We start from the raw sequence: 12870 nt of genomic DNA on the forward strand, positions 1-12870 counted from the left end.
GAACTCCTGACCTCAGGTGATCCACCTGCCTTGGCCTCCCAAAGTGCTGGAATTACAGGCATGAGCCACCATGCCAGACTTAAATTATATATATTCTTATTTAGGAATATGTTTTATGCTTTAATTCCCATTGAAAATGGATTAAGAGTAATGTATTTTTTCTTTTTTCAAAATAGGTTGAGGAAGAATTTGAAATCATTCATCATTGTTCATCCATCTTGGTTCATCAGAACAATCCTTGCTGTGACACGACCTTTTATAAGGTATAGTTAATACTGTCATAAAATAAAAGTACTACTAGTAGTTTTTTTTAAATATGTGCTTATTGTCCTAAAAACAAGAATTCATAAACTAAGAGTACCCAGGGAAATATATTTGTCTCTGTCTTTCCTAGAAAGGTGCTTTGGACTATTCATCAAGCATTCCTAATTAAGAGAGAAAATGCTTTCATTATGAATATTTCCCCCAGATCATTATAAAACATGACCTCTAAATTGCTTGCTATAAACATGGAAGATGAAGTGGTGGGATTTTCAAACACATTAGAAAGGGGAATAGATAATACATTTAAAGTGATATGTTATTATGTAGAGAATAGAAAGGTAGAGTAATATGACGATGGAAAATAAAGATGAATCAAGGCAGAAACAGAAGCCATATCATGTCTCAATTGTGCCATTTCTTCTGAACAGACCTACGCAAAGTTTGTGTAACTACCAAAGTTATAGAGTCTGGGCAGCCATTTTGAGAGCTGTGTTTTGATCACCCATGAGTCTTGGTTTCAATTCAGTGAATATTTGTTACTTATTTTATGTTAGGTTCTGTATAACCTTATATCTTGGTGATGCAAAATAAAGTAAGATATGGTTCTTAATATAGTAAGACTTCAAATAGTTAAATGAAAGGAATAGTATTTATTTTCTAGACAGCTTTAAAAACAGAATAAAATCTTGCCCACCATCAGGGTACAGATTAGATTAATTGAAATTTTCCCATCTTAAAGTTATTAATGAGTGTCTTTTAAACTTCTGATAACTTTGCTTCTGGGGAAAAAATAAACTTTAAAATCTTTTTTTTGTGTGTATAGATTTTACTTTAGCTTCCAGATTCAACCTTTCATGTTCAGTATTTACTTATATTTATTTATTATTCTTATTCCCCACTTCCAATTGCTAATGCTGAAAAAGGTACCTGAAAATCAAGAATTCTTAAAATGGTAAACTGAATCTAAACAATCACATGATATACTGTTACTGTCTTCATTATACACAAGAAGAAACCACTGAAGACACAAAGTTATCAGAATTTTTAGAAGTAATTCATTAATAACTTTAAGATGGGAAAATTTCAATTAATCTTCAACTGAGTAGCAGGATTCATCCTAGTTTCCCTCTGGCAAAGGTTAGCTGTTTACCATACTATGTTAAATTGCTTTTAAAAATATTATGACCAGCCAAGCAGGGTAGCCCACACCTGTAATCCCAGCACTTTGGGAGGCCTAGGTGGGCAGATCACTTGAGGTCAGGAGTTTGAGACCAGCCTGGCCAACATGTGAAACCCCATCTCTACTAAAAACACAAAAAATTAGCCAGGCATGGTGGTGGCGTGCCTGTAGTGCCAGCTACTAGGAAGGCTGAGGCAGGAGAATCGCTTGAATCTGGGAGGTGGAGGTTGCAGTGAGGCAAGATCACACCACTACACTCCAGCGTGAACAACAGAGTGAGACTGTGCCTCCAAAAAACAAACAAACAAAAAAATTTAGACCTATTTAAGGTATACAAAGAGCCACTTACTTTAATTAATTTCAGGAAATGCTTTAACTAGGGAGTAGGAATCCATGTATGCTGGTAAGCTCAAAAAGTTTAATGGGTAGAAAGGTAAACATTAGCATAATTACGGATTCTTCAAAGTTTGCTTAATAATTCAGCACTTATAAAACAAAGGTTTTTTCTTGATTAAGTAATGTTAAAAGATAAACTTTAGACAAATCAATCAGTTTATTAGAGCAAAAAATGATTTATGAACCCAGCATCACTTAGAACCAGGAGAGGTTCAGAGAGCTCCACCCAGCAAAGTGGGCAGACAGTATTTGTCCAGAGAAAAGCAAGGTGATGTATAGAAATAGCTTGATTGGGTACAGCTCAGCAGTTATCTTATTTGGGTACAGTGTGATGAAGCATTTGCCTTATATGGTCATGGTCTGATCATTTGGCAACTTGTGATTGCTGAAGCTCAGCTGCTTTGATTGGCTGAGACTCAGCTAGTCTTTGCAAAAATATACTCATAAGTTAGGTTGGAATTTTATTTACATACCATGTTAGGTTGCAGTTAGCTACCTAGGAACTCAAACTACAGGGAAAGCCTTAAGCCAAATGTGGTTTAACAATAAGAAAACATTTGTTACTCTAAGGATATTAAAAATTATTATAATCCAACACTACTTATGGAAGAGAGTTTCAAGATAATAACAACAGTAATAATGAAATTATAGCAATAGTGTTGTGGTAAATTATGACTAATAATGGCTTAATTTGTTGAGTGCTTATTTGCATTACCTCATTTAACCTAATGACAGTCCTCCAAAGTAGATACTTTTTTGTTTGTTTTTTGTTTTGAGACAAGGTCTCCTTCAGTCACCCAGGCTGGAGTACAGTGGCATGATCATGGCTCACTGCAGCCTCAGACTCCTGGGATTAAGCAATCCTCCCACCTCAGCCTCCCGAGTAGCTGGGACTATAGGTGTATGCCACCACGCTCAGCTAAATTTTTTTATTTTTTTGTAGAGACGGGGTCTCATTGTGTTGTCCAAGCTGATCTCAAACTCCTAGGCTCAAGCAATATTCCTGCCTTGGCCCAAAGTGCTGAGATTACAGGCATGAGCCACCACGCCCAGCCTGAAGCACATTCTGTTTACTATTTCCATTGTATAGGAAAAACTGCTGAGGTTCAGGGAGATCACATAAATTGTCTAAAGCAGGAACCAGCAAACATTGTTTATAAAGATTCAACTAGTAAATAGTTTAGGCTTCACTGGCCCTATGGTTTCAGTCACAACTACTCAACTCTGCCATTATAGAGTAAAAGCAGCCATAGGACACATGCAAACAAGTAAGTGGCTGTGTTCTGATGAAACTTTTTTTTTTGAGACAGTCTCACTCTGTTGCCCAGGCTGGGGTGCTGTGGTGCGATCTTGGCTCACTGCAACCTCTGCCTCCCCGTGCTCAAGCGATTCTCCCACCTAAGCCTCCCAAGTAGCTGGGACCACAGATATGTACCACCACACTTGGCTAAGCTTTTGTGGTTTTGGCAGAGACAGGGTTTGCCGTGTTTCCCAGGCTGGTCTTGAACTCCTGAGATCAGGTGATCTTCCCACCTTGGCCTCCCAAAGTGCTGGGGTTACAGGCATGAGCCACCATGCCTGGCCTCTGATGAAACTTCATTTATGAAAACCGAAATTGAATTTCCTATGATTTTTACATCGTAAAATATTCTCTCTTTGTTGAGAGGGAATCTCACTCTGTTGCCCAGGCTGGGGTGCAGTAGCATGATCTTGGCTCACTGCAGCCTCTGCCTCCTGGGTTCAAGTGATTCTCCTGCCTCCGCCTTCCAAGTAGCTGGGAATACAGGCATACACCACCACACCTGGCTAATTTTTGTATTTTTAGTAGAGACGGGGTTTCGCCATGTTGGCCAGGCTGGTCTTGAACTCCTGACCTCAAGTGATCTGCCTGCCTCGGCATCCCAAAGTGCTGGGATTACAGGTGTGAGCCACTGCGCCCGGCCAACATCATAAAATATTTTTATCTTTACATTTTTTTAACTACTTAAAAAAACATAGAAATCATTCTTCACTCAGGGGCTATAAAAAACAGACAGGCTTGTGCCTGTAATTCCAGCTACTCAGGAAGCTGAAGCAAGAGGATTGCTTGAGGCAAGGAGTTCAAGATCAGCCTGGGCAACATAGGGAGACCCTGTCTCTGGAATTTTTTTTTTTTTTTTAATTTAGCTAGGCACTGTATCATGTGCCTGTAGTCCTAGCTACTCCAGGGGCGGAGACAGGAGGATCACCTGAGCCCAGGAGTTCAAGGCTATAGTGAGCTATGATCATGCCACTGCACTCCAGCCTGGGTGACAGAGTGAGTCCTAGCCTCCAAAAAAAATAATAAAAAACTGACAGCAAGCTGACTTCAGCCACGAGCTGTCATTTACCAACCTCAGGTCTAGGGTGGCACAGCCTATAAATGATAGGCTCAGTCTTTGAAACCAATTGTCTGCCCAATTCTAAAGAAAACCTACATCAAGTACTGAATAATTGTATTCTACAGTTTCATCATGTAGGAACCCCTCTAAAGATCCTCCTTTGAATCAATTTACTTCAATGTTAGCAACTTGTAGATCTGAAAAAAGAGACCACTAAGATGTATGACAGGTCTTTTCTCTACTAAAGGGTAGCATCTATGATAGAGGTATATGGCAAGTTCATTTTAAACAATGAGTTATTGGCAGTTTGGAGATTTCTCAGAGAACTTAGAACTACCATTCAACCTGCCAGTCCCATTACTGGGTAAATACCCAAAGGAATATAAATCATTCTACCATAAAGACACATGCACACGTGTGTTCATCGCAGCACTATTCACAATAGCAAAGACATGGAATCCACCTCGATGCCCATTAACAATGGATTGGATAAAGCAAATGCAGAACATATACACTATATAGCAGCCATAAAAAAGAACTAAATCACTTCCTTTGCAAAAACATGGATGGAGCTGGAGGTCATTATCATGGGTTATCCTAAGAAAACCAAATACCGCATGTTCTCACTTATAAGTGGGAACTGTACATTGAGTACACTCCAGACACCAGGGACTACTAGAGGGTGGAGGGTGGAGGAGAGTGAGGATCAAAAAACTACCTGTCAGCTACTATGCTCATTAACTAGGTGACAAAATAATCTGTACATCAAACCACTGTGACATGCAGTTTACCCATGTAAAAACCTGCACATGTACCCCTGAAACTAAAATAAAAGTTGGGAAAAAAAATGAGTAATTTGTCTGTGCCAAGCACTGGATTGGGAAATAACAAAGCTCAATTGCTGTCCTTAAGGAGCACAGAGCCTTAAGCAGACATGGGCAGACAAGTGAACAGTTACAATATAGCATATAATTGCACTTTGAGGAGGTGATGGCTCAAGGTGAGGGTGAATTTGGGGGTATACCTGTTAGAGAGCGAAAGCTGATAATCTGCTTCAAGAGAGGCTTTGCAGAAGGAGACCTTCCCTCGAGGTGAGTTTTGAAGGACTGGTAGGATTGGCCAGCTGAAATTAGGGAGAAGAGCAATCCAGGTTGAGGAAACAGGTAGACAAAACGCCAGATACAAATACATCAATAAAGAGAGAACATGGCATGTTCAGAGAACTGTAAAATTCCAGTGAATATTAACACTGGAGCTGGAGGTTTTCCATTTGCATGACTTCTTCTCCCTCTCAGTCACCCACTCAGTCTTTTATCAAAATCTTATCTTGCTCAACAACTCCACAGGAAGAAAAAGGCTTAATATAGCATATCACTGGTAATGTGTGTTGACCCAAGACCTATCAGGAGGGACAGAAGCTACTGTATGGAGAGGACGGTTGTTCACAGGTCTCTTGGACCCAGGGCCAAAATTTCAAGTAAAGTGTTAAAGATAGATGGATAGAAGAAACACCTCAAAAAAGCTTCTTACTAGAATGCACAGTAGTTAAACACAAGGCAGTACAGATGGTACACAGCTCAGCAAGATCCCAGTAGACTAGAGAGACCTTTTCATTTGAAACCATTCAAGAACATTAGACCCTTGATCGAGTTCTCTTTCCAGTGGAATGATACACTTTTTAAATTAGTTTGCCGTTACACAAGTAATAAGAAAATGCACTCTTGAGAAATGCATCCTATCATTACAGATAAGACCAAGTTCTTCCTTTAACAATTACCAATTCCTCTTCCTAATCCCCTTCCCCAGAGGCAAACTCCTTTATCAGTTTCATTGGTATCCTTCTAAGTTGTTCTCTGTGCGTTTACACATATCTAAAACGAACACATTTAGATGAAAGCTGTTAGTAATTTAAATCCAATTATTGGAACATATATTTGAATGTTGGTTCATCTAGAATAAATGTTCAACCTAAAACTTTAAAAACCACATTTTAAAAAATAAAACAAATTTAAAAAAAATGAGTTTACATATTTTTTTAGTATCATCAAACTTGCTAGATTCTGAAAGAACTAATGATAAGATTTTTGTTTGTTACAAACAAACAAACAGAGACAAACGAGGCATAAAGCAGTGATTATTCAGAGTAGCAGGAAACACTGGAAGGCCGCACAATGTATGGCCAAGAGTGTGAATGCCAAAGTCAGACTGCCCAGATCAGTACAGGCTCTGCCATTTACTAATGGTGAGACCTTGGGCAAACACTTTAACTGCTCTGTATCTGTTTCCTTATCTTTGAAAAGCAGATAATAATAGTGTCTACCTCACTAGGCTATAATAAGAAATACATGCATTCGTATGTGTAAACCACTTAAAACAGCATTTGGCCAAATACTGCACGATCTCATTTATATGTAGCATCTAAAAAAGTTGAGCTTACAGAAGTAGAGAGTGGAATGGTGGTTACCAGAAGCTGGGGGTTGGGAGTGAGGAGATGTTGGTCAAAGACCACAAAATTTTGGTTAGGCGGCATACGTTCCAGAGCCCTATTGAACAATATGGTGACCATAGCTAATAACAATGTGTTGCATCCTAGAAAATTGCTAAGTCAGTAGATTTTCAGTATCAAAAAAAAGCATGTGAAGTAATACATATGTCAGCTCAGTTTAGCCATTCCACAATGTATACATATTTCAAAACATCGTGTTAAACATTTTTACATGGCAATTTAAAAAACAAAACAAAACACCACCATCACCAACAACAAAACAGTGTCTGGCACATTGTAACTCATGAAATAATGTTAGCCTCTTTTCTTAGTAAGAGTGTTGGGGCAAGATGTTAAGTGTATCAGGATTTTCAAGAAAAGGCAGTAGTCTTGGGATGGATAAGGTAGTGACTAATGATACACATTTTTTCTTTTTTTTTTTAGTTCAAAATTCAGCAGTAAAATTAAATATGTCAATAGCTTATCAGAACTCAGTGGGCTGATCCCAATGGATTGCATCCACATTCCAGAGAGCATCATCAAGTAAGTCCTGACGGTTTCAGAGATTTCTTAAGAAATAGTACTAGTTTGAGGCTGGGTGTGGTGGCTCATACCTGTAATCCTAGCACTCTGGGAGGCCAAGTGGAAGAATCAGTTGAGCCCAGGAGTTTGCCATCAGCCTGGACAACATAGCAAAACCCCGTTCCTACTAAAAATACAAAAATTAGCCAGGCATGGTGGCTTTTGCCTGTAGTCCAGCAATTCAGGAGGCTGAGATAGGATGATCACCTGAGCCTGGGAAGTGAAGGCTGCAGTGAGCTGTGATGGTGCCACTGTACTCCAGCCTGGGCAATGGGAGTAAGACCCTGTATCAAAAAAAAAAAAAAAAAGTGTATGTTTGGAGAAGTGGGTTGGTAAAGAGGTCAGTTCTGGAACAGAGGGGAAATGGCATTATCTTATTTTTAAAACAATATTAAATATCCTCCAATAAATATAATTTTTTCCTATAATCTATAGATAATTGTTGTGTTCTTTCAGATCCTCTTTCACATAATATTTTCCTGGGGTTATTTGATTATTGTTCATTTTTACCTTGAACTTTACTACCACTTTGGAAAAAGTAACAGTTACACTGGTTAACTGGTATGCTGTCTCCCACTCTGCACAGACACAAGATGGTCTTAGTATAGCTTGGATTTCTTTATTGTCTTATACAAAGTAATTTATCTACATAACCCTAGGAAAATAGAAATGAATAACTGTTTCTTCTAAACCTTTTCTGTTTGTCATGATTAAGTAGAGGGCATTTGCCCAGTGGTGGGTGAGGCGGTGAGGAATGGTTTTCTTGCTCAGTAGAGGGTAACGCAGTATCAGCGTCAGCCTCCTGCATGGGTACTGAAGGTCTCAGGATGATGCTACAAACATTAGGATAAAATTTAACAAAATGAATACTTGGAGCTGGGATTGTAAAACAGGGATATGGGAGAATGAACACTTGTATCTGGTACATTGTTGCAAAGAACGGTTGTTTTCTGTGTGTCATGTTTTTTTTTCGGTTTTTTTTTTGTCCACTGTATCTGAATCGTTAGCCTTTTTCATTTCATTTGAGTGGAGAGGGATTTAACCATTAGCTCAAAGAAAACAGACAAGTGTCATTCATCTTCCTCCATAAAACGGATAGCAAAATGTACCTCTCATTTGGGATTCCAAAAAAGAGTCCTCTCACTGTAAAAATTAAGTTAATTAATTAAAAAGGCCCAGTCTAGAAATTGGAAGGAAAGAATTGTCGTGTAATGTGTGTCTATGATATGCCAAGCATAGCAGTGCTCTATTTATATCATTTATTTGACTCCCATAGTAAACCCCTGTTTTACAGATGCAGGGGAGATAACTTAGTAAGAAGTTACTTAGGCACAGTGTAAGTAGGAACCGGGAAGAGATGGAACTGGAATGCAAATTCAAGTCAGCCTGGCACCAAAATTCCCATGTTCTTTTCTAGGAGATTCCTTTACCTCCCTTAGAGTATCCTTCAAAATTCAAAGCTCAGAAGTAGATGCATTTGGTTTTCCTACATAAGCAATATCGGGCATGAACACAGGATACTGACTGGGCTTCCAGTGGTCAGTTGGCTCACTGAATCAAACGGAGTGTTCATAAGATCCTAATGATGGCTTCAACCCTCATTAGCTTCATAGCGTTTCCACAACCAGCACACCTCATAGCTCTGGGCTGCTGCCTCAAAAAGGTGTACTCCATCTTCAAAACCCACTTCTACTCTTTAAATGTAAAAAGTATGGAGGCAGGGAGGGATGCCTCACACCTGTAATCTTAGTACTTTGGGAGTCTAAGGAGGGTAGATAGCTTGAGTTCAGGAGTTCAAGACCAGCCTGGGCAACATGGTGAGACCCTGTCTCTGTGAAAAAAAAACAGAAATTAGCCGGGTATGGTAGCATGCACCTGTAGTCCTAGCTACTCAGGAGATTAAAGTGGAAGGATTGCTTGAGCCTGGGAGGCGGAAATTGCAGTGAGCCGAGATCGCACCACTGCCCTCAAGCCTGGGTGACAGAGTGAGACCCTGTCTCAAAAAAAAAAAAAAAAAGGAAGAAGAAGAAGTATGGGAGTACTCACATTCAATAAGATGACAAGGACATTCTCCCTTCTAGTGAAATTGAGCATTGACCACTTTCCAAGTAAACACAGTAACACTTCCATGGTGTGGCAGAGGCAATAGAATGAAAAGTGAATGGGCTTTAGAGCCTTAGATTTGAACCTTCCCTCCAACCTCTCAATGTCTCTGAGACCTCAAGTCATCTATTAAAATGATTAATTAAAATATTTTGAGTTTCAGCTTCGGCATCTGTAAAGTAAGGAAGTAAGTTGCACTTCCTGGAATGGTCCTGAGGGTTGAATGCAAACGGTACACAAAGCACTTTCAAAGCCTCCCAGCATAGAGTTTGCAATCCAGAATCTTATTTATTGTTACGCATGTTGCTTTTAGAGACTGTCTATCATATGGCAAAGTTCAAGTGAGAAGTTAAGTATAGCCAGGACATTTTTTATTCATCTGCACACATCAGTTTTCAAGGGCTCCATTTGGGAAAAGTTATTTCAGGAAGGGTTCTATTTGGAAAAATTTTTTTCTGGAGGAAGAAATTTACCACCATTCACGTGCTGCCCACATGTCCGTGTGTTCTGTTTTCTGTAATTATCTCCTTGGGATGTCCTTTCTGCCATTTCTGTTACTGACCTTCATCGCCCCAATTTCATGTTATGCAAATTTCAAATGGATACAAGCCATGGCTTCTTTTTATCACTGAATAACATTCAAAGGATCTAATCTCAGCCACTCCCAAGACCAGTCCTCAGCTGAGATGGAGCCTGTCATCAAAGGGCTTAAATGAAAGAAAAACTTGCTCAACCTAGAACCAAATTTATAATCATTGGTGACAGTTGATTCTCCTTATTTGTGGCAGTTATGTTCTATAAAGTCACTGCAAACACTTAATTAGGGAATACTGAAATAGTGTTCCAAGGGAAAATACAGGGTGTTTGGTTCCTGCAAGCCTCTGGTCACAATGTTTTCATCAATCAGTCAATCAATCAATATATAACCTTGGTTTATGTGTGTTTCTGTTTAAATGAACCTTACTTAGTATACATTGTTGATTTATGAACATTGAACTCATGGCCAACAGTATTGTAACTTGTGCATAAACGAAGCTTATCTAACACGCATATTTTCTTCATAAGGCACATCACAGCCTTCCTGCACTTGGGAATACTAGACAGTATTTCAGCACTATGCTTGGAAGCCAATTTGAGCAGCAAAATCACCAAGGAAAAATACAAAAATGAGAAAAAAAAAAGCACTAAATAGGTTGTGAAAAGGACAGTTGTTTACGTATGAAACAAGAAGACAGAGGCTCACACATTGCCAGGTGGCAACATGAACATTGGGCAACTCAAATTTTTCACCACTCTGCACATGTCCACAAGTGACCCAAAAAGTACCTTGTATTGATTTTGTGGTTATAAACATGTTAGTGAATAGGCAAATTTACAAATATAGAATCTGCAAATAATGAGGATTGACTGCATATATTTACAAATTATAAACATTGATTGTTATCTAATGAAAATAAGACGTCTCCCAAATGCCAATTTTATTATTACCATCAGACATCACCTAATGACAGAGACATGTTCTGAGATGTGCGTCTTTAGATGCTTTCATCATTGTGCAGATATCATAGAGTGAACTTATACAAACCTAGACGGCAGAGCCCCCTACACCACCTAGGCTATCTGCTATAACCTGTTGCTCCTAGGCTCCACACCTGTACAGCGTGTTACTGTGCTGAATACTGCAGGCAGCTGTAACACAGTGGTAAGTATTCGTGTATCTAAACATAGATAAGATACTGTCAAATTATGGTATTCTAATTTATGGAACCACTACCATATATGTGGTCCATCGCTGACCCAAATGACGTTACATAGTGCATGACTGTATCTGGATAGGCGTTTTCTCTCATGATTTGACTGTCGTTTAAATCATTTACTTGTCGTTTTTTCCATCTGTTTGCTCATTTTCCTTATGGCACTCGTTTTTATTTTTGTAAGGTACGATGAAGAGAGATCTTATAAGAGAAGTGTGAGGTAAAATCTCCTGATCTCCTATTCACGCTGGATCCTGTGTGTGTACATCAGTGTCTTACTTGTGGGTGACCTCAACAAGCTACCAGAGCGAGAGGTCACTGTATCAGTCTTTTGTATGCCATTTCCAGTCTCTGTCCTGTGTGTAAAGCTGTTGAGGTCAACCTGATTTGCAACTGAAACCTACTAAACCAGATACATCCCTGACTTGGCCCAGGCTGCAAGCTAATTTGAACTGTACCTACCAGACTGATGTGGATGTTTTCAGCTTTATTCAGCCAGCATGTTTCTGATCCCTTTGCAACTTATACCTACTGTTTATGAAGGAATTTGCAAAGTAAATGTACATAAACACTGAATGGGAGGAAATGACAGTATATTTAATGGAAGGAGTACGTCTCAGGACTCCAGAAGACGGTTTTGAAAAGCACATATGCACCACTTTTGTTTGGCTCTGCTTTGCTGAGTGACTGTCTCATGCTCTGCTTGCTTCTTTTTTGTTTCTTTTCCACACCAATAATTTTTGCTCCTGCAGACTGGACGAAGAACTGAGGGAAGCTTCAGAAGCAGCTAAGTAAGACTCAGTTTTCATTTAGTGGCTGGCATGATGTTGGCTTGCATTTCAGAATAGAATTGGGAAAATCTGCATGCCTGGTGTTTTATTCCTGCTTCCTGATAATAATGCACTTTAGAAATTCTCTTTCTCCGATGATAGATGTAATCTCTATTATTCTTACTACAGTCTATTTTTCCCCATGATCTTGGTTATATTGAGGAATGCATTTGTCACTATAGTTGTTGTTTTTTAATGTACACGTAATTCTAGGCACAACAAAAGACCACATCACAGGCACTGCGACGTATAGTGTGACATCGAGATGATCATTAGGTTTTCAGGCAACAGAACCTCACTAATTCATACCAATGGGGAGAAATAATAGCACATCGAAATTTGGAAGATTTTTGCAGAATCAATTTCATGGCCTTCTATGAGTTAAAACAACAACGCCTTACTTAATGACTTTGGAAATATTGCTTAACTAACAACCTCTGAGCTATTTTGATGAATAGAAAAACAAAAGTCATTGCCCACTATTGTCAAAGTATGATTCTCAAAAAGGCAAAATTATAACTCTCATGCAAATATAAAATGAACACATGCCAATGATTTTATTCAACTGATTGTTTAATGCAGGAACTACTAAGGTGTTAAAGCCAGTTCAAAGAACATTTGAGCAGCTAGATATCTATAGATAATTTACAGAAGAGTATTTGGATAAGATTGTTGGGTTAGATACAAAACTGGTTAATAAACAACAGGGCAATAAACTGTAATATTGAGGTTATCTTTTCCACTGGACAGAAATTATTTGCATCTCTGCTGGTCAAAAACTACAAGTTAACCTCTGCCCCTACTGAGTTGTAAAATAGCCCAACCAATAGAAAGTCAGCCCGCCCCCTGTAATCCCAGCACTTTGGGAGGCCGAGATGGGCGGATCACAAGGTAAGGAGATCGAGGCCATCCTGGC

At 39.0% G+C, this 12870-nt stretch overlaps 1 protein-coding gene across 4 annotated transcripts in view; it reads left to right on the forward strand.

Annotated features, from left to right (window-relative positions):
• PRUNE2 (prune homolog 2 (Drosophila)) overlaps window positions 1–12870 on the forward strand; it is a 302133-nt gene that overhangs the window by 277127 nt on the left and 12136 nt on the right. For 2 of the 4 annotated variants that reach the window (XM_011947006.1, XM_011947008.1), the window contains 3 exons: window positions 177–263; window positions 7130–7228; window positions 11877–11915. In XM_011947006.1, the coding sequence (XP_011802396.1) occupies window positions 177–263; window positions 7130–7228; window positions 11877–11915 (225 nt within the window). Of the gene's footprint in view, window positions 1–176; window positions 264–7129; window positions 7229–11308; window positions 11345–11876; window positions 11916–12870 lie in introns of all 4 variants that reach the window. The other 2 variants (XM_011947005.1, XM_011947007.1) reach the window with 2 other exon arrangements.

Source organism: Colobus angolensis, unplaced genomic scaffold (assembly GCF_000951035.1).
Source record: "Colobus angolensis palliatus isolate OR3802 unplaced genomic scaffold, Cang.pa_1.0 Scaffold257, whole genome shotgun sequence".
NCBI lineage: Eukaryota > Metazoa > Chordata > Mammalia > Primates > Cercopithecidae > Colobus > Colobus angolensis.